Source organism: Neolamprologus brichardi, chromosome 18, assembly GCF_056152115.1.
Source record: "Neolamprologus brichardi isolate AB-2024 chromosome 18, ASM5615211v1, whole genome shotgun sequence".
Lineage (NCBI taxonomy): Eukaryota > Metazoa > Chordata > Actinopteri > Cichliformes > Cichlidae > Neolamprologus > Neolamprologus brichardi.
In genome coordinates, this window is record NC_142121.1 from 14,020,146 (window position 1) to 14,045,612 (window position 25,467).

The following is a 25,467-nucleotide window of genomic DNA, read 5'->3' on the forward strand; positions in this document are numbered from 1 at the left end:
TTCTGTGCTGCATTCAAGAAAAGCAAAGGCAGATGGAAGATTAAGGAAAAAGAAGAGATGCTTCAAAATAACCTGTGACCGAGACGAGGGCTGTGACTGCTGTTTGGAAGTTAGAGTAACAACAAACTTGCTGAGTAAAATATGTGTTTGTTAGTTTGAAGACAAAGGTTTGGTGTGATAGAGGCGGATGCTATGGATGGGGTAACATGAAGGGAACACATGAAACAAGAAGAAGAGGACTATGATATTTCTCAGTTATATTTCTCCTGTTTTCCCCTCACAGATGTTTCACTATTTCTTTCACTTGAGTTAAACACGTTTCTATTTGCTTTTAACTCCATTTCCCGACACGCACTTGTGCTTGAGCGCAAGCGCAGATGGGTTTATTTGGTATACAGGCAGCCGGAAGCTATACTGTGAAATAAACGGAACGGGATAGTACTTGGTAAAGTTTCTCGCCTTTTGCGTTTTGCCTTATTAAACATAATGCAGCGGTTAGCAAATATAGTTTACCATCTGTAGCTAACTGTGTATCAGATGTTGGTTTTTGTTTGGACGGATCTTCGGTTTTTATCGCTACTGATAGGCTGGCTAACCAGCTAGCTTAGCAGGATGGCAGCTAGCTGAACTGTCGTTAGCATATGGGGCCCTACGTTCACAGGAGGGCAGCTCCCTGTGACAGTTTGATTGTAAATTCATTTTAAATTCATCGAAGATACAGAAACGAACCTTGCTATTTAAACAAGTGAGCAGATAATAAGTAGCCAGCTGTTCTAACGTCATTTTTAAGGAACCCAGCAGAAAATGGTGATTTAATTTGCCCAAAGCTAAGGAAGATTAAAAGAGAGTCAGGCTTGAATAATCTGTTTGCAACCAGTTAATTTAGGATACTTTAATGTGGCTGCTTATTTTCTTGAAAAACATGAATTCATCGCACCCTAATGAAGCTATTTCTGTTATGTATTGATGTCCATCATCTAGGAGATGTTAAACAGAGTTTTCATACCTGTATACTTTTCATCAGTTGTCTGTCTTCAAACGATCATTTTGTCAGACCAGGTTAGTTGTAGACTAGCTTCCAGAGTGGGTTTGCCAGCTTCAGCTTGGTCTTTACTATTGAACTATGTGTAGCTTTTCTTTATTTCAGTCTTAGTCTTTTATATATGTAATATGATGGGTATTTGTAAGTAGCTCTGATAAGACCAACACAACACTGATGAATCATCTAAACATCACAGTCTTAAAAACAAACAAACACTTGCGCTGAAGCCTCCTCATGTTTCTTCAGAATTGACTAAATTAGGAAAAAAAATAACCTTGACATTTCCTGTGTGCACTTATTTTCTTTTATCTCCTTTTATAGATACTCATGACTGGTTTAAAATGAAGGTTTCATTTCTTATTTTATATCCCAGTTACCTAACATGTTTCTTTTTCACATCTAGTTTTAGTTAACTATAATAATCATGATGTTCAGCCTACAAAACCTTAGAATCAATAGGTGCAGTCACGTAATTTAACTCACTTCCTTAAACATGTGGAAGTACTCAGCACTTCCTTTTTCTGTTTGCCGTCCACAGTGCGGACAGCCATTGGGCTGTTTCAGGTAGCTGTCTGTATACAGCCCATCACATGATTTACAGTAATGTGAGATGATGAGCTTCAGATAAGTCACTGTGTCTCTGACTGGTGAGGTGATCGTTTGGTTTTTTCCTACTCCAGCTGTCTGGATTGACATGTTGGATGCGGGATTGTTTGAATGACAGAAGCCCCATCTGGTGGGTGGACATTACTGGTGCAGTTGTATTTTTTTTAGGGATTATCATCGTACTGTTTAGAAACAAAAGAAAACGACGACACAGGAAAGAGTTCCAGCTTGTTTTACTGTTCTGCTACCTTAACATCTAAAGCTCGGTTACAGATCGTGATTATTTTACATACATTCTCTCAGCTGTCTGCAAAGTCTTATGTTAAACATGTTTAACTTTAAGCGGTATGTTGTCGTTCACTTTAAAAACTTGATCTTAAAATGAAGATTTCTTTTTGGTGGTAGACATACTTCTCTGACAATGATTGGATTCTGTTTTGAGTTTATCTGCACTGCTGTGAAAGTATATTTCTATCGTTGCAGTGTGCTCTAACATAGAAAATTAAGCTCTGTTATACCGAACAGGTTGTAAAAGACAGCACATGGTATCCACAGGATATATCTAAGTCACTGGTCCTGAGATTAAACAAAAAAACATTAACAAATGAGCTAAGCGCTCTAGTCTGATTATATGGCTGAAAAGGTGCACAATTACTGATGTTTTTGTAGAAAAGATTTTTGAACAATGAGTTGAAGCACTGGTTTAAGTCAGAATTTTGTACTTCTGTCACTGCAGGTGTGATGGAGGGGTGACGTGTGAATCAGAGGAGTGATTAGGCCAAAGCAGCCATGACCGAGTGCTTCCTGCCCCCCAGTAGCAGCCCCGCAGAGCAGCGCAGGGCCGAGCACCCCGGGGGCGTGGCCCGCACCCCGAGCTCTGAGGAAATCAGCCCCACCAAATTCCCCGGGCTGTACCGCACCGGGGAACCATCGCCGCCTCACGATGGACATCACCACGAGCCTCCCGATGCCTACGTCTCCGACGATGACAAAGAGCACAGCAAGAAGAAGAACAAGTTCAAGAAGAAGGAGAAAAGGAGTAAGATGCTTTTTTGGGAAACATGGATTGAGGGAGGGAAGGACAGTATAGCACAAGTGAACTATTTGAGATTGCAGGCTTATTTTTGACTCTGAAAATAGCACTTTGAAAAAGTTTTTTAGCACCAGGTCATCTAAATATGTATACCTGTGTAGAAAAAAAAACAAAACAGTTTTCTTGGATGTGGAAATATGATAATCTGGTTCTTCTCCAACATGCACTACAGCCTTTTACTTTTCCAGGCATTACCTGAAAAAACATGCACGCGAGAACCCAAATGTTAGATCTAACATCTAAACTTTAGCTCCCTAACACAAAGTGTGACTGAAGTCCAGTCTTGGGAACAAAGAACTTAATTGTTTGCTGACTTCAAAGAGAGTGAGTGTGTACACTGAGGACATTCTAATCTAAACTCCAGTAGTGAGAACTTCCCTCTTATCGTCTCCTGCTGTGTGCTATGTGGGAAAAGGCAACTTCAGACAGTATCGAGTTCTGATTAGACGTAAACTCTGATGTTGTCCAGAGTTTACATAAAAGGCCTCGTGTTTCCACGTAACGGTACCCAAGCAGGGTGGCCAGAGTTTACTGAGTATATCCAACTCTGCAGTATAGATTGTGTTATCACCACTATCGCTATGTTTGCTTGTGCTTGAATTATCATGTAGTAAACTGTAGTAGCACCTTAATTCTAGTTGTATTGTAGTATTATGGCAACCAATAGAGTACACTGTACAGTTGAAAGAAAAAGGTGCTTTTATAGTGGCACCCATCTCTCAAAATACTTCACAAGACCTTTTTTTCACTTACTTTGTGTTTATACACCACTTTCCCTTTAATGATTAGTTCTTATTAGCGCCTGCTCTATTCCGCAGTGTTTTTCTTTTTTTGTTCTGTCTCCTCCTCACCTGCAAATGGTATTGGCAGATGACCCCGCCCCTCCCTCAGCCTGGTTCTGCTGCAGGTTTCTTCCTGTTAAAAGGGAGTTTTTTCTTCCCACTTTTGCCAAGTTCTTGCTTAAAGCAGGTTGTTTGAGTTATCTATATTATTGTGGGGTTTCTGCCTTACATTATAAAGTGCCTTGAGGTGATTGGCAACATATAAATAAAATTGAATTGAGACCAAGAGGTTAAAACAGTGAGATAAACAGAAAATACTGACATCAGTAGAACACAACAGGACACACATTTATAATCAGACTTGGGCTGGTTTCTGAAATAAGCACGATTTTATAGCTTTGCAACCATTTTCAAACAACCAGGAAATGAGGTCTGGTAATAAAAAGCTGTCAGATGTTGTTCTCACAGGCTCAGCAGGACAGGTTTTACATAATAGAAATCACTACAAACCCTATAATCTAGTTTAATTGAGCCAAAGATTAGATTTCAACATTTTTTTTAATATACGTTTTAGAGGGCGGCACATGGGTGTGTTATTCGTCAACAAGGAGAAAAATGTAGAATATTTCAAACATTGTATTTTAACAACTGGGAGCTACCGAGGGAGCTAAAGGTCACATCAGTACTAATGAGGCGAGCTACTCCCACGTTTCCATCCTGATGGCTGCAGTGGTGAGAAATGTTCCTCTGCTGGGGATGTTTTTCACCGTCGTCCACTTTGTGTCATGATTTTTCCATGCCTGGATTTAGCTCCTACACCAGGATATGGTGGGAGAGAGGAAGAGATGGACAGATTCAGCACACGCCCACTGAACCCAGCGAAGGTGTGTCTCAGGCAGCGGTGTGATACGCAGAGTCCATTCTTGGGGAAACCCAGCGTAGATAAAATTAGGAGGTTGAAAGCGACAAGGGGCCCCTCGCTATCACTTTAAAAAAAGCTTAGAGTGAGCTGTTCTGGAGAGGAGCGTTGTAAGGTGCAGTGGGAGCTATGCTAAATCAGTGGCTGACCTCTTTTCCTAGTCCTCACTCTCCCCCTCCTCTGCTATCTTCTCTCTCTCACCCGTTTCTCTTCCTGTTTCTGTTTCACTGCTATCATAGTTCGGTTATAGGACGGAGATTAGAAAACAGAGGTGCTACTCCCTTCAGATCTAACCTGGTTTCTGCCTCTTCTACTCTTTATTTACTTTCACAGCGGAAGGATACGCCGCCTTCCAGGAGGACAGCTCGGCAGACGAAGCAGAGAGCCCGTCCAAAATGAAGCGCTCCAAGGGAATCCACGTGTTCAAGAAGCCGAGCTTCTCCAAGAAGAAAGAAAAGGATTTTAAGGTGAAAGAGAAGGGTCCCAAAGAGGACAAAGCCAAGGATAAGAAGTCAAAGGACCTGACAGCTGCAGATGTGGTGAAACAGTGGAAGGAGAAGAAGAAGAAGAAGAAACCAACCACAGAGGCAGAACCGGTCCCAGTGGAGACCCCCACCTTCAGGCCCATCTTTGGAGCCCCGCTGGCTGAAGCTATCAAGAGGACAGCTCTGTATGATGGCATCCAGCTACCAGCCATCTTTAGAGAGTGTGTGGACTACATTGAAAATTATGGGATGAAGTGTGAGGGCATCTACCGGGTTTCAGGTATCAAACATTTTGATTTTACCTCCTTTTTTTTAAAACAACGTCTCTGATTACTCACATTGGCTCTTTTTTTTCTTTCAGGTATGAAGTCCAAAGTAGATGAACTGAAAGCTGCGTATGACCGAGAGGAGTGCCCATGCCTGGAGGAGTATGACCCTCACACGGTCGCCAGCCTGCTGAAGCAGTACCTCCGCGAGCTGCCCGAAAACATACTCGGTCGAGACTTGGCCCAGTGGTTCGAGGATGCTTGCGGTCGGCAGGTCGAGGCCGAAAAGGTGACGGAGTTTCAGAGGCTGCTGACCGAAGTGCCGCTGGAGAGCCGACTGCTTCTGTCCTGGCTCGTCACACACATGGACCACGTCATTGCCAGGGAGGCAGAGACGAAGATGAATATTCAGAATATCTCCATCGTCCTTAACCCCACCATACAGGTCAGTGGGAAGGAGATCAATCAGTGAAAATGCAAATGCGCCGTTACATGGGAAAGGGAAGAAATATGCAAGAAGATCATGAGCTGGGGCAGAGAACATCAATTTTCTAGCAACAGGAAAACTAAACATCAAATAATAATGTGGCGCTTTGGCTCAGGCTCAGATATAGCCAAAAAAAACAAAAAACAACCCTCCCCCTAGCAACAAACCAGTGAATTTTTATTGGATCAAAGAGTCAGTTCATCTCTGAAACCCTGGCCCAGTTTAGTGAAGCTAATTTATTCCCATAGGGGACATCTCTGTTGGTGCTCCACTTATTCTGAACCAGCAGCTGCAGCCACCACAACTCTGTTAAATAAATACTTCTCCCACTTAATGAGCATAGTCCAGGGCCAGTTTAATCAGGCTAAATAAACATGCAGGAATTTGTATTGTGGAGGAACTGGTGCAGATACAATTCAGCTTTGTGCTCGTTTCCCTCTGGTGATCCGTGTGCCTCCTTTCCAGATTGGGAATCGTGTCCTTTACATGTTCTTCACCCACGTGAAGGAGCTGTTTGGGGATGTAGTGTTGAAGCCAGTGGTGCGGCCACTCCGCTGGTCCAACATGGCGACGATGCCGGCTCTGCCCGAGACCCAGGAGAGCATCAAAGAGGAGATCAGACGGCAGGTGGGTTCGGTCCTGTGGCAACTAATGACTGCCTATTTTAGTGTTTGAACAAATGAGTTTTAAAACAAAAGAAAGTTTATTCTTTTGCTTCATATCGTAATATCTGCTGCAAAAGGATTTTTTTTTTTTTTAATATAAGCAGATGATGATTTTCCGTTAAAGCAGGTTTTAAAATGTTACAACATAGTACATAGTAATGCAGCTTTAAGGCCTTTTCTATTTATATTAAAGTGTCTTGTCAGCAGTACACATCTTTATCTTGGGTTTGTTTCTCAGTGTGCCAGAACTCACCTGTATATAAAAGAAAATGCCAGAAAACACTGGGCTGAAGTTGTTTCTTTAACATTACAAAATGTTCCTTCGTGGCCTGGATTTCCAAAACAATAAAACATCCCAGAGGAGGCTCACACATCTCAATCCCTCCTAGATCACCTAACTTAGAATATACTGAAAAGTTATTGTAGATTTTTTTGTCCTATAATGCTCAAATCATGTTGATTATCCACAGCAACTACCTTTATTTCTGTCATTTATAAGTGGTTATGCGTGAATCTCAGACCGCCCTTTTTAAAAAGATTATATGGTTTATTTTGCTACTTAATACTTTGACTTTTTTTATTCTCATATTGACTACTTTATTAAATGTGTTTGGCTCCTCTACTTGTCTTGAGCTGATTGTTGTCATCAAGTAAATTTCAGCCAATATTTATGAAGGTATTTGTGTGTAGGAGTTCCTCCTGAACTGCCTGCACCGGGACCTGCAGGCAGGGGTGAAGGACTTGTCCAAAGAGGAGCGGCTCTGGGAGGTTCAGAGAATCCTGACCGCTCTGAAACGCAAACTGAGGGAGGCCAAACGTCAGGTAATCTGTCTATGTCAGTATTTATGTTTCTCTGGATTCAATAGCTGTTCGTATACCCAGTAATATCAGTGAGGGTTTGAATTTCCACCTCTTCTGAGATGTATAGAAATTATAACCTTCATTAAGGTAGGAAACAGCAGTAAGATTGTTTCTTTAGTCTGTATTAAATTGAGCTGGGAGTCCTTAATAAACTATAATGTGGCCCTACACAGTAACAACAAAAAGGCAAATGCAGATGAATCGACCAAGATTAAAGCATTGTCTTGTTATTTCATCTAGAACTACTTTCTAACTGTGCTGTATGCGTCTGCTCTCCGTGGGGCTTTAGGAGTGCGAGAGTAAAATAGCCCAGGAGATAGCAAGCCTGTCAAAGGAAGACGTTTCTAAGGAGGAGATGACTGAGAATGAAGAGGAAGTCATCAACCTCCTTTTAGCGCAGGTGAGTAATTCATAAAAACACATCGATCAACAGCTTGCCAAGAAAACCTTTAAACGTCTTCTCGTTCTCTCGATAATCAGGAGAATGAGATCCTGACGGAGCAGGAGGAGCTGATCTCTCTTGAGCAGGTGCTGCGTAGACAGATTGCTACTGAGAAGGAGGAAATCGAGAGGCTGCGGGCAGAGATTGCAGACATACAGAGGTAAAAGAGGACAGTGATTAAATATGAGGTGTGAACAAAGAGTTTCAGTGTTGGAAGTGTAAAATTTATAATCTATACCTGATGTAAAAGTGGTCAATGTCCCAGTCAGGTACATTTTCTTGCGGATCTTTAGATCATTTTCAGTGTGACTGCTGATTTCAGATCCCTCAGTGGACGTCTTGTTGTGTCCTTTGATTTGTGCGTGAAGGACCATATTGGGTTGTTTTCAGCACAACACTCTGGTACCGTTGCATTGTGTGAACCCCTGTGAATGTCTCCTCATTAGCAGCAATACCCCTGATGACATTTGAGCCTGTTTGAGAGAAAACCATGATGTTTTCCCTCTGGTTTTATGGTCGAGCAGAAATGGTGCATTCGCTGTCCACTCAAGTCCGGGGATAGTCCGTCTGCCTGGAGTGAGCTCTGTTGCCAGATAGAGGCATTATACAAGTATGTGGCCCAACAAGTGTATGGGCTACATGGGTCTATGGGCCACTCTTGCTTGTGCTGTTGTTGGTCCATCAGCCAGTCACAGAGGAGAGCGAAGTGATAACACACAAAGAGCTGAAGTGAAACCGAGTGTTAAAAGCAATGAAAAGTGTCCACTGCAGCCACTGCCTGTGCTTTTAATACTCTGTATTTTGATCTTTGAAGTTTTTTCCCATTCCCAGTGAACTCCAGTATCCCTCCCTGCTCTATTCCAGCTCACCTGTGAACCAGTCAACATTTGGCAGCCGCTTTAAGTTGCTTTAAATTGCTTTAAGACCGTGTACGTGGTCGGGACAAGTTTATGGGACCATGAAATAAAACACGACATTAGATCCTAGCAGTAAGCCAGCATTGTGTTCCTCCGCAGTCGGCAGCAGGGTCGCAGCGAGACAGAGGAGTATTCATCAGACAGCGAAAGTGAGAGCGAGGATGAGGAAGAGCTGCAGATGATACTGGAAGATCTGCAGAAGCAAAACGAGGAACTAGAGGTGAGAAAGCATCCAGCCTCCACTACCTGTTGCGGTGGTCCTGCGGTGTTTGACAAAGTTGTGGTTATTCATATTCCAGAAGCTCAGCATGCTTTTGTTTCTGGTAATAAAATAGTGAAAGTATTGGCTGGAGTTTTACAGGATCTAACTCTGAATGTGTACTTTGTTGCCCTGAAGAACAAAAACACTCACCTGAACCAGGCCATCCACGAGGAGCAGGAGGCCATCTTGGAGCTCCGCGTTCAGCTTCGCCTCCTGCAGAGCCACAAGCTACAGCAGGAGTTGACCGCCCAGCCGCCAGCCGAGCAGGCTCCACCCACACAGCCGAGCCCGGAGGCCCGCAGCGATGAGCAAACCAAGCGCTCCGTTGTTGCCGTGGCTCCTACCGCCGATGCAGCTGCTGCCACCACCAACGGAAAGGCGGCTAAGGATCCATCAAAGCCTTCACCAAACAAAGACAAGAGAGACACCAACATGTGAGACCTCTGTGATGCTTTTGATGGTCGTCTGTGCTGGTGTTCGTCTCTACCGTGGGCCAGTTGTCCTGCAGCGTTGCTCGCTATCCGCTGGAGATTTCACATTGCAGAGCTCATTAGTGACCGTGTCCACCAAGTGGCAGACAAGGAAAAACCTTTTATATCGTCTTTGGTTTCCTAACCTTCTTTTTCACATCCTCATGCAAAATAAAAAACAAACAAATGCTAGGTTTAGCTGGTGTAGCGGACAACTGACTACCACTGTAAGAGACTAGCAGGGACCACGTTTTCAAATATGCCGTGCCAAGCCTGTATGAAGGAGGAAGGAAGGGGCAGGAAGGGGAAATGAAGGCAATGAGAGTAAGAGAGGGTAGATTGCAGATTATGTCTCACTGGTGAGCAAGTCAGGAAGCGATCACTAGACCACAGATGTCATCAGTCCCTGTCGCTCAGATTCGTCCCTTACCTTGATGCAAATTTGACTTTTTCTTTTGGATAGAGACCACTGTGCCATAACTTGAGGATGCCCCAGAGAACCACTGATAACAAAAGCTTTTTGAATGATGAAGAATTTATGATCGGTCTATCTATATATTATATATTTAAGTAGTATTCTGAAGTACACAGATGACTATTCAAGAAGTACATTAATTTTAAGTTGCAGCTTTTTAGTAATATATGAATATACAAATAAATATATTGTAGAGTCTCTGGTTCGTTTTCTTTTTTTGAACGGCAGATTCATACAGAGAAGTGTTGCACCTCGCAACTAACCAGTGGATGAAAACACAAACAGCCAAATAACAAATGTGTGTTTATCGCTGCAAAACGCAGACGAACAGCTGGAGGCCACACTTTGCTCCGTAGTGCAGTCGTCTTCTCAGTTACCTTTGCCTGCGCTGCACTAACGAGGAAGAGCGGGAGATCATATTTGACCAGTTTTAATGAGGATGTAACAAGTCTCTGCTGATGATTTATTTTTTGCCTCCTATATGGGTGGAGACACTTTGTTTTGTACTCTTCATGTGTGGAGGTTTTCTTCAATCCTTTCATTTCACAGCTGATCCGTGTCTGCTGCAACGTAACGTCATTGTTCGATAATATTTAAGGCAGAGATGTGTCCTGACTTACTTTTTCTGTACATTATTGTAAAATTGCAAACATACTGTATTTTCAGCTCTTCGTGTTTTGTCTTCTTGTTGCTGTTTTCTTTTCTTTTTTTTACCATTAATAACCTGTATGGAGTTACGCGAGTGCGACTGCCCTGCTTTGGTCACAGGCAAATCCATGCAATCTCATCTGGACTCCTGATTCCATGAAACTGCTAGAACAGGCTCAGAAGCTTCTCGTGAGGTTATTTTCATATTGTTCTGAGCTTTTGTAGCTGATTGTTACAGACAGTAATGCTGTGAAGAATAAAGTGTCAGTCTAAAATAATTATCTCACTGTCTCTTTTCCTGAAGTTTACCTGGACATGTATTCCATATTTAGTACTTCTCATTTTCCATTACACAGTATCTGCCTAAATACAAACCTGAGCATCTCTGAGAGAATAGAAAGCTGGACTTTGACTCTGAAAACAAATTACTCAAGAGATAGTGGAACCACCCATCTTTTTTTTTTTTTGGCTTTAACTGGTTTCCGATTTGGAAACTAGGCTTGTCAAGTAGGACTAAAATAACTAAGAGAACAACGGATGTTAGGAACTGTCTTTTCAAAATTAAAGCTTGACTTGAATTCACATAACATGATGACCATTTTCTCTTGGAAGAAAGCAATGGTTGTAATTTAAAAGAGTAGATTTGCATAGTCTACTGCATTTCAGGAAATGTTGGCTCTATAGATATACAATTAATATTAACCATAGAGCTATACATACCTTCACTGGGCATTTTATTAGGTACAACTTGTTATTACAAAGTTGTAACATTTTTGTTCCTTTAGATTTGGCTTCATTCTTATGTCTTCATGGCACAGATTGAACAAGGTGCTGGAAAAATTTAACCATAAAGATAATGACAGCATTACACAATTACTGTTGAGTGGTTGGCTGAGTCTCCTGTTCCACCATATGTGAAAGGTGCTCTATGGAATAGAGATGTGGTGAAGATATTTGGAGACATTTGAGTACCGTTAACAAAAAAGGGATAAAAAAGATGTCTATAAGGATATGAACATGTCAGCAACAATACTCAGTTAGGTTGTGTTTACAAAGATGCTCACTTCACCCAGCATGTGCCAAGAAAATATTCCCCTCATTATTACAACAGCAGCAGCAGCTTAAATTGTTGATAGAAGGTGGGATGGATCCATGCTTTCATGCTGTTTACAGCAGATACTAACCCTGCCATCCATATGTTGCAGCAGAAATCAAGACCCACCAGAACAGAATGTTTTTGCATTAATCATCAATTACTGGTGAGCGCATGTAAATTGTAGCCTCAGTTTGCATGGTACAGGTTTGGTATTCACCATGTCAAGGAAACCTACAGTATTCTACCTAAATGCCAGATATGGTCAATGGTCTTCATGAGTTAACTGTTATTTTACCTGGTGTTCTTTTTCTTTTTTAACCACAGATTTCTTGCAACATTTACAATTACTGTGTCACAGTCATTCCTCACTCTTCTATGAAAAATAATAAAATCACAAGTATATGACTGAGAATTGCCTGATAAGTAGCTTATTCAGTCTTGATTGTTGTATTTTCTTTTATTTGTGGTCATTTCTATCATGTACCACAGAAACCTGCATAGCTTGTGACTCTGTGGTTACTGTCAGTTTTCCTCGGTGCCCTTCCCACCTTTCTTTGTTTCGTGATGTTGTAAAGTATGTTAACAGATTGGCCAGGTATACAAAACGGCTTGGCACCTTAATGGCCAAAATCAAGTTGATTTATAAGAAATGCCTTGGCCCATATTTGGTAGTAGTTTGGGTGCTGAAAGTGAACGAAGTCTTTATCTTGTCAAAAGTCAGACTACCAACCTTGGTCGGTTTTTCAGTCCTAATGTAGTGTGCGTGCATTTATTCTGCCAATTCTCAGTCCAAACTGGCCCAAGTCCACCCAAACCTGGTAGCCATTACTGGGCTGGAGCACATTCATTTTTGGCTGCCAGGGCACAGCTGGCTGTGTGATGATCCTACTTTAGGCTTTTATTTTTGAAATAAAAACATCATTGTCACAGTCGTCATTGTCTTTGGTTAAATTAGTTAATTGCAAAAATATGTTAAGAGCAGACCGACATTTCACGGTCCTGTTATACTTTCATTGAACTGAAGACCATTGTATGCACTTTTATCTATTCTTAACTAAAGAACACTGTTTTTTAGGGTAAAAATATGTCTAAAATCTTTCATCTCTTATTTCAAAATATAAACATGTAACTGACGGGCAGAGATAAAATTGGAAACGAAGTTGTTTGTTGGAGCCTTTTCGCATTATCTGTGCCAAAACGGCTGTAAGATACCTTTATTTTGAAAGTCACCACCGGATGTTGTAAAATTTATTTTATGCGCCTTGTCAGCCGCTTAGTGGAGATGTCTGTCTGTATCAGGGGCTGGGTTTCTATTTTATCCAAGAAGAGGGGAAAATAATAGAGTTTCAAGCATGAAGAAACAAATACATTGAGTGTACACTGACAAATGATGATTTAAAAACTTTCCAAAACTTACCATGGCTATAAGGGAGCTCAAGGTTTGCCTTTTAGGGGTAAGTGGTTGATGTTTTTGTTGATCCGTTTTGGGGGCAAATTCCTTTAGTCTGCTGCAAAACTGCAAAAGCCGACAACATGTTGATGTTAACAGCTGCTCGTTTACAACTTAATGGTAGAGTCGGTACTTTGTCAGTTCCGGTATTTTATTTAAAAGAACTCTTTGTCGTCTTCGTGAAATAAGTTGGGAATTTAACTAATATTGGTAGCTAGTAGTTGGCTTAAAACTAGCCTCAACGGTCGGCAGTCATTTTGAGTATGTCCTCTCGCATGTATTTTGTAGTTCTTAACAGATTAAGCTCTGCTGTGTAGTGTAAATCTTTACTTTATAACGGCTCTGACAGTTTATCGGCCATTACGTCATCATCGGAGCCAGCGAGCCGTTAGATTTCTTGCTGCGTTAGCGAAACACGTCAGTCTGTCTTTATAAACGGTGACAGGGACGGCGAGAGCGCTTTGGACCGCAAACTGCCGCTTTATCGATGATGTTGAAGTCGGGAGCTGCGAACTTTTCAGAGCCTCATAAGGTTTTTAGGCCCCCGCATACCTCCTCAGGGCCCTGACATCCTCACTAAAATATTTTTTTGAGTCAGCCCAACGCTGACTTTACCCATCTTTTGTTACACCTCTGCATGCTTATAACAAGCGGGAGGAGCAGATTTTATGCACATTTAAAGTCACATAAAACCGTACAGGGGTGTTTATACGATTAAAAAAATGGGGTGCCACATTAGGAGACTAGGAAGTGGTTGGGTGGGGGGGGTCCTATTTTCTTCATCAGATGTGTTACATGAACAGTGGGACTGCATGAGAGTTTAAATTATAGACAGACTCAAAGATTAATGTAGATACAATGAGTTGAGCATTATTACTGTTGACATGTCGGTCTTTTGGAACCAGAGGTAACAATTGAGGGGGGGGGGGGGGTCTATCCAGATATCGGTAGTATCGATACCATCGATACCAGCACTGGTTTTGGTATCGATACTAGTGCGATAGAATTGATACTTAGTTTCTATGATCTAAATTCAGTATGTAGTCCATTTAACTGTATTAAATAATTTTTGGGGAAAGGATAAAACAGACTTTAATGTCTATTTTATTTTTACCCTATAACCCATTTAAACAACAGAAGTCTTTTTGAGACAGGCACACTTGTGCCTTTTTTCCACTAGTACCAATTTGACTCAACTCTACTAATTTTCAGTTGTTTTCAATTACAACTGAGTACCACCTAAAAACCGAATTGAGTTGAGCCATGCTGAGCCCAGTAGGTGCTAGTGGGGCAAAAAGGCATTACGTTCCAGGTCTCCAAAAAACACAGTTTCAAGATACACAAAAAGCTGAAAGGTGTGTTTTATTGTGTTATCCAATTACTGTGGTCAATAAAATGTATTCAGAATTTGCAAATTGATATTCTGAAAAGTCAACTTACTAAATGGAGTCTGTAAGTAGGAAGTGAGTCTGTGATATCAGTAAAAAAATGTATACCAGTATTATCTCGGATGATGTTGGACATGATATAGCCACTGTTTGCAAGGGAAAATGTGTATTCCCAGAGTGGTTGGTGAGTAGTTCCCAGCGGTCGCTTGGCTGTTGCTACAGTAGGTGAAATCAGTTGCAAAGAGGACGCTGTGCACAAAAGCCTCTTTGTGATTGCTTTGGTGGCTAGCAAATTGTTGCGCTCACCTGGAGTTAGCACGGAAGATGCTGATTACAACTGGAACCTTTTGCAACCACAAGAGTTGCCCCCTTAGTTAGTAAGAATGCAGGTGAAGTATTCATTGTGAAGACCCTTTATATAAGTAAAAGTGATTATAGTACAAAAGTTTTACCATCAAAATATATTTAAGAAATCTAAAGTGAAAGTACGTGTTACACAGAGTCATACACCGTGTGTTACTGGATAATTTCACGTTATCATTTTAATGACTTAAATACTGCTGTTGCATACTCTTGTATTTGCTATGGTTGTATAATCCAGTAGGTTTAATAGTGACCGCTCACTCTTTGTGTGCATGTCCTGTGACTGATCGATGTTTGCAGGACACTGGAGTTGGGAAATCCAGCATTGTTTGCCGATTTGTCCAGGATCATTTCGATCACAACATAAGTCCAACCATAGGGTGAGTGTTAATCAGCAGAAGGCTTAAGCAGCAGGAAACTAATCAATCGTGTTTGGACACAAAGCTGAAGTAAAGATGTACAGAAATGTACATGGAGATTCAGCCAGTTAATCAGTAATTTGGCTGAATGAAACTATGCGCAAGCTCAAGTTAAGCTTGTGTTTTTTAGTGATCTCAATCCACATCATTTGTACTAATGGGTAGATTGATAATCCTATGAACTGTCTATAAGCTACAGAAGTTAAACCTAATTATAGAAGAACTGATTACTCAAGAGATAAAACTGAATGTACCTTATTTCATTTGGGTCTTTTATCTTAGCTGAATACATATATTTTAAAGGAATTGCACAAGCCACTATTACCAGACTGTTAAAACTTTACAGACCTTTGTTACTATTTAATATTTCTTTAGTCCACACTAAAATTGGGCGGATTGGTGATAGTCATAACCTCCTAGACAATGTAGAACATGTACAGCTCAGCCAAAAGGTCTCCTTCCTGTAAGGGAAACCTCAGCAGGTAACACATAGCTTATTCTAAACAAACTTTAGCAACTGAAATAAAGACAAACCCACCTGGGAGTCATCCTGCTTCAGCTCCACAACTCCAATAATTCTCATAAGGCGTTTTCATTTTATTACAAATATGTGATTTAATGACATTTTTGAAGTACAAATTTTAGTTAAGTGTTTGCAAGATTTAATGCACAAATAGGGTACGACTAGTGGTTGAAAACAGTGTAAAAAATGTAACTAATCGGAAAATGGGTTCAAATGAATAATTGCAAATCCAACTTCTGTAAGCCTGTGAAAAAACCTTGATTTTACTATGTCATTGCGTCAGATTTTTTTTTTTAAAAAAACCTCTCACTTTGGAGTAACACTTTTAGGCAAAAAGATTGTAGAATTGTTTAAAAATTATAGTTTTTTTAGTACTTGGTGCAATAAACACTGAAATAAACTGATCATTACCTGTAACTTCAGCTTTTGCCATCTATACCAGTCTTTAAACCCACTGTTGTGACTATGTTTTTCCTTTTTTTTTGTTTGAAGGAGGTTTTACATGCCTCTATAGCAACAAACATGCTGTCCCAAACATACTTGTTTTCAGTGTTCTTACTTTCCTGCTGACATGCACAATTTTTTCCCTAGGTTTTTAAAGAGTGACCTAAAAATAGCTGTTGTGAAATGCTTTAAATCATCCACAGAGCGTCATTCCTGACCAAGACAGTGCCATGTGGAAATGAGCTACACAAATTTCTAATCTGGGATACAGCTGGGCAGGAACGGGTAAGTGTACGCAACAGAAACTCCGCATGGACTCGCTATTAGCTTTAAGTTAACACATGTGATGTTGATTTTCCATTAAACTTTGCATCAGAAAGCTGGTACTCGTGATAGGTAGATATTTATAGGTTATGAAACAGGATGCTTGACACAAGAGTTCAAAGGTCATGAGACATCACGGTGATTAATTTGATGGCTAAGAGGGGGAGGTGGGGTATAGCTGAAGCTTGCCAAACCTGCTTACTGCATGAAAAAAACTAATGCGAGCATTTCCTGCTTATGTGTGAAAAAAGTATGCTGGGACTTCTGCTGTGAGGGTTCTATTATTACATTTGACCGACTGATCTTGTGTGATCAGTGGTGCTGATGGTAAACATCTGTGAACAATACAACTGTGGACACTCTTGAAATATTGATGTCACTGTAGTGTAGTGTTATCATCATGACTGTGGGCTTGCTGATTAAACCTGTGACGTCTGAGTAATTAATATAATTTTAAAAACATGCCATAATATTTTATTCTACATTTATTATCAATCAAACACCATCTGCTTGTTTAAACACACACTTCCCTTACCTGACATTTTTGGGGTTTTAGATACCAAATATAATTGAATATGTCAGTGTTTCTCAAACATTTCAAAACGAGTACCACCTCATAAAATATATGGCTCTTAGAATACCACCCTTATGACCAACATTAAAGTACAATAGTATACGCCTATTTAACACCATATAGTTTACATGAGACAATTTTATTTCTTATATGAATGTTATTTAACTGTCATAAACAGGATGTGACAAGTGATAATAATAACAAATGTACTGCATTAAAACATTCACAGCAGGTGGGATATCTGATCTTTAATTGATGACCACAGTTTGAGAACCACTGGACTATGTTATTTGAAGGCACTGATAATGTTTTTAAACTGAAAAGGGTTTTATAAAATAAACTTCTGCAAGCCATAAATGTAATGAATTTTTTAAAACGGAAATGATGCACTCATTTGATTTCTTATTTAATTGGCCACACATTGTCTACTTTATTAAAATACATACGAGCGATCGTGGCTCAAGAGTTGGGAGGTTGCCGGTTTGAGCCCCGGCTTGGACAGTCTCGGTCGTTGTGTCCTTGGGCAAGACACTTCACCCGTTGCCTACTGGTGGTGGTCAGAGGGCCCGGTGGCACCAGTGTCCGGCAGCCCCAGGGTGGCTGTGGCTACAACGTAGCTTGCCATCACCAGTGTGTGAATGTGTGTGTGAATGGGTGGATGACTGGATGTGTAAAGTGCTTTGGGGTCCTTAGGGACTAGTAAAGCTCTATACAAATACAGGCCATATACCATTCCACCGATTGACTTTTTTTATGATTGTTGAGTTAACTAAACTGCTGCAACTTTGGGATGAATTGTATCTTCTCTTATCATTGGCAATAGATATATAGTTGTACTGATGATAGTTGCTGAGCAATGTGCCGGTGCAGAGGAGAAAAGCTGCGCAAGCTTAAGGGAATGGTGCCGGTTTTGACTGATAAGAGAAACCAACAGTAACTTCAGTACAAAATAGAAATAATTTTGATACAGATGCCATACATTGGTATAGGAAATGTAAAAGAATATAACCTGAGTGTGATATTTATTCTTAAATTGACATTTGTTTTTGGATTCACTGTTTATAAATGATCTCAAAGTTTGGCACGTGTTGGTACATTATTAGCCGACGCATTCACTCATCGTTTATCTGCAGTAGGCTAACATTTAGTGAGGTGATTTTTACATTCAGCATTTCTTTACAAGCTACCACAGTTTGTAAGTCAAAGTGAAGGTAACTGCTAAAAGTTAGAAAGGCCTGGGGACTTGAGGAAGTAACTGTTTCCATAAACTCATCATGTAAGAATGTATGGGCATAGTACTCTGCCTGGCTTTTATAAGCTTTTTTTTCCCCCTTATTAATCATAGACTGAGCAAATTGGATCATATTTATGTGTGATATACCAAAAAATTAAATCAATCATGCTAACTAATATAAATGTGTCGTCTTTTTTTAGTTTCACTCGTTAGCTCCTATGTACTACAGAGGATCGGCTGCTGCTGTCATTGTCTATGACATTACTAAACTGGTAAGTGTAACAGGAAGTTTACTATTGCTAAACTGGTTAAAGTGTCATGGCTGTTAGCTCCCTGGAAAAAATGAAAAACATCAGTAACAGCTGTCCTGAACATTTGTAAGTGAAGAATTTTTGCTACTTTTCCATCACTGTGGGATGCTGTGTTTCGTGACCTACAAATGTCATTCTTTCCTGGTTTGTTAATGGAAACTCGTCTGGGAAAAAAAAAGCAATGAATATATGACAGGAGTCGGAAAAAAACTGCTGGGCATATTCTCATAAACGATCTCTCCCAGGATTGACCCCAATGTCTTCTTGTTGTCCAGGATTCATTCCAGACGCTGAAGAAATGGGTGAAGGAGCTGAAGGAACACGGTCCAGAAGACATTGTAGTAGCTATAGCAGGGAATAAGAATGATTTAGGAGACATCAGGTGGGCTTCTTTTTTTTCATCTTTTTTTTTTTTATATTTGTAGTTTTTATTGGTGATCTTGTACAGAAGGAACTTTACAACATACATGGGGACAAAGATCAGATAGCCATATACATTGTTGGTCAACATATCCAACAGAATTTCAATTTCTCAAAACTGTAGTAAGATGTAAGTAATAGTTCCCAGTTGTATTTCTTTAACTGGAGGCAGTTGATCCAATCTTGGTGTGATGTCCACCTTATAGTTGCTTACCTAGGTAAGGAGAGTCACTTAAATAAAATCGCTTCTCAGCTCTTTAATGTACTGGGTCCATCTGGACCAGAGTTTGTTGAATTTGTCTCTTTGAAGCTGCAATTTTTCATCTCTTTTGTTACAAAAAAAAAGTTTCTACAGACACTGTTAGACTGAGTTAACAAACAAATGTGAAAATGGAAATAATTTACCTCAAAAGGGGTCCAAAGTTGAGGGATTTTCACAGTGAGCAAACTGCAGACAAGAAGTACAAAGCATTGTGTTGCAAGTCTTTAAGAGTGAAACAGGACAGCTGTTAATTTAATCCGGGCAGAGATCTGAATCATCGTCATCGTCTAGCCACGTCCTGTCATACCACACTGAAGTAAGGTGGTTAAGCCAAGGACCTGTGCATTTCTTGAATTTCGTCACATGTTCTGTCAATGAATAGCTCGTTAATTGTGGTCGTTTTCAGAAAGTACTTCTATTTTCATTTTATTGCCTGACAGACTTGAGACCAAACTAAAATATATATGTGGCCTATGAACTAAAATAATTTTGACACCCCTGTTATTGGAGGTCTGTGGCATCACTTCAAAGGACTTATTTGTACCAAAGCAGCAACATGACCTTTCTCTTTATGTTTAGTGATGAAGAAGTTGTGTTATTATTCACTCTGGTCCCAATTATAAGTCTTCTTTTATTGTATCCCTTCCTTCAACAATATATGTGCAGTAAAGTCACACAATACCGTACAAAGGTGTGGAGTCGCCACCTTATTTCTGTACATTTTGTACATTCTTGTACCTGACTATTTTCAGTGGACTGACTTTGTTTGTTGAGCCACTGACCTATGAAACAGTCAAGTTTAAAAAGTCCCTTTTTAAGTGTTGCCTTCACATTACAGACAACTTAGCAAATAAACAATTTTCAGTTGTATCTGTAGACATTTTGTTACTGGCAGCCTGTCACAAATACACATCTTTTGTTAACATTTTTAGTTGAATTCATGAGAGATTGCAAAGATAACACCCTTTGACAGGCATAAAATGGCATTTTTACCCCAACAAACTGATTCCCAAAGTGTTATAAGTTGAAACCCTGATATATTTTGGCACGGTGTGCAGTTTGTCCTTAAAAAAATGGAGGAAACTGCACAATCAGAGGTGAGAAGAAGTGTCAGGCTTGAAAAAAAAACATGTCTACATCCAGTTAGAAACTCAACTGGTGAAAGTGACTGATTAAAATGCAGATTTTCCATCTGAACTCTGTTCATCTTTTTTACAGGGAAGTTCCTATGAAGGAAGCTAAGGAGTTTGCTGAATCAATTGCCGCTATTTTCATTGAGACGAGTGCCCGAAATGCTGTCAATGTTGAGGAGCTCTTTCAGAAAATCAGTAGGTTTTGTGACTTTTTGTTTTCTCCATAAGAAGTACTAGTGTGCACTGTCTTGTGCTTGATTTAGAGTGGCCTAAGCAGCCTGCTGCACCTCCCCAGAAAAGTAACTACACTTTTATAGCAAATCAGCTCTAAAATCTTCTCTCTTGTCTGCATTTCAGTGAAAGTAACTGTTGGTCATGTTAAACACTAGTCTATGTTAATACCCTAGGGAACTCCAGCTTCCTCTCACAGTCCAAAAACGGATTTGTTAGGTCAACTAACGAATCTAGATTGGCTACAGGCCCTGTGATTGAGGGTGTCCTGTCTAGGATGTACCTGGCAACTTGCAGTATGACAGCTAGAATAGACCCTGAAGTGGATGACCAGTTAACAAAGTGGATAAATGTGACAAGAGACAGATTTTTTTTAAAATGTATCTTTTGTTTGTGCTCAGAATGGAAGCAGAAAAAAGCTCTGACTTGAATTATTCAGTTCCAAATAAAACCCGGACTCTACATTTCCCTGGAGCCTGCAACACAGCATGACTCCAAATGATGATATGAAACATGCAGTTTGTAATGCACATTTTCTGTTTCAATTGCATTAAGGTTCTGCCATAATGTGGGGGATACATTTTAAATCAAATATAACACAGTGAAAGTTTTATTTTTTTGTCCGGCTAAATGATGCTGGGATGTTTTGGTTCAACGCTGTGTATCCTAAGCTAAGCAATCTCCTTTCTTTCATGTGGTCATCAAAAAAACTGCTCTGCCTTAATTTTAGTAGTAGTGAAGCAATGCCAAATACAACTCAGCTTAATTTATAAAACTCATGCTTAAGATTACTAAATCTGATGTGGAATCTCTTTAAATGTCTGTATTTTTAGGTAAACAAATTCCACCCCTGGAAAATTCTGAGGTGGACAGCAATGATTCCTTTAAACTCACACGACAGCCTGCTCCATCCACCAGGAGGTGCTGCTAGTACCAGCAGCGGCTGATAAGATTACTTCCTTCCGCACTAAGGACCCCACCAGCACAGCAATCCACGCGGCGTCTTACCCTAGTGACAGCACAGTGAGCAGACTGAAGTTGGCCTGCACGTGTGGTTGATTGCAACATGAAACAGAAAAACCTGCCAGCAGTATTATATGCGTCAATCCACCAGTTTTAACATGCATGTTTATTTAATTTATTCCTAGCTGTTTCAGATCTGCTGAAGTCATGAAGCAGAAAGCCTTCAGTTTGTCCCCCTCAGGTGGTGTTCTGGCTGAACTACTGTGTGGTGTGATACATACAGAAGCTCATTCAAAATTTCAACTCATTTTATACTCTGACTTTAAAATTGAGCACAAATTAAAAACAAGCGGAGCTGACGTGTTTTATAAAGACAGGAATTTAATAGTTGTTTTCATCACTCTCCTTCTCTGTAGACGATCATAGCACTGTGGCTCTTAAACACATTGAAATTCTTAATATCAATTTTTAGCAAGTCTAACTCCTCCACCCATGAAGCATTTGTGCACATGTGCCACATTTAAATAAGAGGTCGTTAAGAACAAACTCAGACGAGCATTTATCTCTGTAGCTCAAATGCGACAGGTTTACATTCCTCACGTGTTTTTCACGCACATTTGCTTTAGACAGGTTTTAACTGTAGTGCTGCAGTGGGAACAGCTTGAATCACAATTACAGCGTGACACCCCCGGCTGAAACACTGTGACCAATGCTAGAACTGTTTACATAGTGATTTGTTAAAGATGTTTTCTACATGCTGAAGTGTATTGAGATTTCATTGCAGGGAACGACTGTATACAGCTGCCAGTCGTGTTTTTGTTTTTTCATGCATTTTACCTGTAAAAGGGGTCACTTTTATATTGTTGATAAGAGACAAGAACTGCATGTATTTGACTTTAAACATGTGTGCAGCTGTTATATTGCATATACTAACCAAACTCTAAAGGAACTGTGGGAGCGCAGCCCTAACCGTTTAAACCGTTCATCATGCTCATAGCAGCACTTTGCATATTTACACAGTATCAGCTGGGAGTTGCTTTAATAGTAAAAATGTTAACTATTGCAGTTCTCCTTAACTTCAGCATACAGTAGAAATTATTTGAAGGAACATGAAAATTAATTACAATACTGACCAATTAGTTTTGCATTGTCATAGCTTACATTTGTAGTTTACATTTGTACTTGAGTTACTTATTTACATTATAACGTGTACAGTTTTTATCAACAGGTATGATGGGATAATAGAATCAAATTTTGACTTTGTAATGCCATAAATATAATGATATTTACTGCCCTATATATGGGAAAATATACCAGCCTTCATTCAGAAATCTTCTAGTCTGTGGGGCCTTGCTTATCTGAAAAACATACGGTGCATACCTTTAGGTATATGATGCAGTTTTTTAGCTCAGAGGTTAATTTGGAGCAAATGTGCAGCATGGGACTACAATCTTCCACTAAAATGTACCACTCAGTAATTGGCTTAAGATAAAAACTCAAATGAACTTAAGAGCTTCTTAGTACCAGATATAAACAAAATTATATCAGCTGGAAGAGTTATGATTGAAAACAACCTTCATACAATGCAGACTGGATTTCTCAGTGCGCGTTGTTTGGGCCCCTTTTGTGTTGAGATGGCGACACAAGTGCCTTTTGTATGTTTTTCTAAACAAAATGTATGACATGACTAAAATGTGCCTACTGTTAGAATTAATTACTCATGTCTGACCAAATATATACATAACTGCCATTCCTTTACAGTCACACTCATACTGTATGCTGCAGTCATGCTTCTCTGTTTACTCTATAGACCAGATTAACATCTGTATATTAATCAATGTAATAAAGAAGTAAAAATTCAATTTCTCTTCAAATTTTACTCTTTCCAATAATGAAATACTGAAGTGTCATCAAAGATCTCAAACACTGCCAAAGGATTACAAACTAAGCTGATGTCTGTACAGGTTCTCAGTCATCCAGTAGTCTAGAGAGCTTGAAAACAAAGAGGCAACTGAACTGATGATATTTGATCTATCAATCATCCAAGAGTCTTCTTCAGCTGTAAAAGTAAAAGGGGGTGAATCCCACTTGTTGTCAAAGAAACTCTGGAGAATTTTAGCCAACAAGCTTGACATCCCAGAACACTTCAGACCCAGCGACACACTTGACAAAAGCTGGTTCATCCCAAAGACAAAACTCCCAAACACAAGCTAAGTATCATAGTGTCTCACTGGAAAAAAACAAACAGCTATTCCATAAATGCATGGCACAGCGTAGAAGAGCCACCTCGACAGGACAAGACTGAGCTACACATCTGCATCTAAAGGATAAAGGCCACTCTTTGGAGGATGCCAGAGTTCAAACTTTAGACTGAGAAGACAGACGGTTTGAAAGAGGAGTAAAACAGGCCATCTGTCCACTGATGTGGATCGTCATTGAACAGTGGCTTATGACACCAACGAGGTCTCGCAGTACTTTCACTTTTAACCACCCTTAAGGTGTTGGTAATGACCCATACCTTTCATTTTTAGAACCGAACAAGCCTCTTTTCTCAAGCTCTCTAGACTTTTACGTTTTGATAATAGGTAAATGAGTGAGAAAGATGCAGTCACTAAAAGAGGGTTGTATCATGACATTAACATCTTGACATTGTGAAAACACTCTATGCAGCCTTATTTAAACCCAGGGGCGATTCTAGGATCAGAGCTTTGGGGGTGCTGAGCACCCAGAAAGCTGCCCAGCCAAGCAAGATAAACCTATCTCTGTCAGTCCCTGCATCCTTAAATGTTGTCCCGAGTTCTCTCTGACTGTCATTTTGGTGCATTTAAACCCCTGTTCCTCCCTGTCCTCATCATCTGTTGTCTTCATCTCCGTTATCAGTCATCATAATTTTACCATCTCTGTGCAAGTCTGCAAATTTCTTTATTAAATCATAAGATTCTTAAATTCATCAAGTCTCTCTGTGCCTGGGTCCTCGTCACAAAACACGACATCACTGTTTTGTACATTTTAACACAATTTAATCCCACATTTGTGAAAGTAAAGCAAAACACTTTTTTGAAAAGTCTGTAACAAAACCATCAAATCTGATTAAGGTTATTTAAATGCTGCCAAAGAAGAATGGATTGGAATAGAAAAAATCCTAACCTTAATTACTGGGCGAGAATAATGAATGATACTCATAGTGAGTAAAAAGTAAACTGAGTGCATTTTTTGGACAGAGATTCACTTTTAATGTGTATGTATAATATAATACAGATACATAAAAATACACTCCCAGAACAGAATAAATTATTAAAAATAAATTATTACAAAATATTAATAAAAACTATAAAAATTGAGGCAACTTTGCCTGTGGTAGAATGTATACAATGTATGAAAAAATCTTTATTGCAGATACTAATTTTACTAATTTAATAATACTAATTTTGTGTTGTAAGATTTATGAGTTTCATGCTTTCACAGTGGTACTTAGGAGAGCTTAACATTTTTATCAGGTGGTACACACTGTAAAAGGTTTGAGAAACACTGATAAGTGTATGTGTGCTTTTGGAAAACATTTAAAGCTGCTGTACAGAATCTTTGAAACAAGCTTAAAACATTTTTAGAATATAAACAGAGCATCTGCTTCTCTTTACAGCTCCTCACTCCACCAGGGCTGTTTGGCACTTTCTGTTAGTGCGCAAATGTGACGTACGTACTGTGGCAGTCATACAGACAACTGGACGGTCCAAAAGTCGGCCTACCTATTACTGGCTGAGGTTTTAGTAGAGTTGTGGCTGAACCACATAAAAATATATCATTACTTTTAATCTCCCCAATCAATTATAATGTTATGTTGGAATGTTGTTAAAGAGGGTCAAAAATGTTTCAACCCAGTTTGTTTTGCAGATTCTGTATAACAGCTTTAAT

General features: G+C 39.8%; 2 protein-coding genes across 2 annotated transcripts; both read left to right on the forward strand.

Annotated features, from left to right (window-relative positions):
- The first annotated feature begins 371 nt into the window (after positions 1 to 371).
- On the forward strand, positions 372 to 10,685 carry ralbp1 (ralA binding protein 1). The gene is made up of 10 exons (XM_006792289.3): positions 372 to 445; positions 2,385 to 2,687; positions 4,776 to 5,207; positions 5,289 to 5,638; positions 6,146 to 6,307; positions 7,036 to 7,167; positions 7,496 to 7,606; positions 7,687 to 7,808; positions 8,665 to 8,785; positions 8,963 to 10,685. Exons 2-10 carry the CDS (start codon positions 2,438 to 2,440, stop codon positions 9,263 to 9,265), a joined length of 1,983 nt encoding a protein of 660 aa, XP_006792352.2. The 5' UTR covers positions 372 to 445; positions 2,385 to 2,437; the 3' UTR covers positions 9,266 to 10,685.
- A 2,084-nt stretch (positions 10,686 to 12,769) lies between these two features.
- On the forward strand, positions 12,770 to 23,417 carry rab31 (RAB31, member RAS oncogene family). The gene is made up of 7 exons (XM_006792288.3): positions 12,770 to 12,970; positions 15,018 to 15,097; positions 16,307 to 16,388; positions 18,436 to 18,507; positions 18,822 to 18,928; positions 20,447 to 20,556; positions 21,426 to 23,417. The coding sequence occupies exons 1-7, from the start codon at positions 12,935 to 12,937 to the stop codon at positions 21,521 to 21,523; spliced, it is 585 nt and encodes a 194-aa protein (XP_006792351.1). The 5' UTR covers positions 12,770 to 12,934; the 3' UTR covers positions 21,524 to 23,417.
- The last annotated feature ends 2,050 nt before the right edge of the window (positions 23,418 to 25,467 follow it).

Bases quoted from the DNA above. Each gene is read 5' to 3' on its own strand.
- ralbp1 (XM_006792289.3), top strand. From the start codon at position 2,438: ATGACCGAGTGCTTCCTGCCCCCCAGTAGCAGCCCCGCAGAGCAGCGC. The intron at 2,688-4,775 runs GTAAGATGCTTT...TTACTTTCACAG, and splicing joins CAAGAAGAAGGAGAAAAGGA to CGGAAGGATACGCCGCCTTC. The intron at 7,607-7,686 runs GTGAGTAATTCA...CTCGATAATCAG, and splicing joins TCAACCTCCTTTTAGCGCAG to GAGAATGAGATCCTGACGGA.
- rab31 (XM_006792288.3), top strand. From the start codon at position 12,935: ATGGCTATAAGGGAGCTCAAGGTTTGCCTTTTAGGG. The intron at 16,389-18,435 runs GTAAGTGTACGC...GTCTTTTTTTAG, and splicing joins ATACAGCTGGGCAGGAACGG to TTTCACTCGTTAGCTCCTAT. The intron at 18,508-18,821 runs GTAAGTGTAACA...CTTGTTGTCCAG, and splicing joins TCTATGACATTACTAAACTG to GATTCATTCCAGACGCTGAA.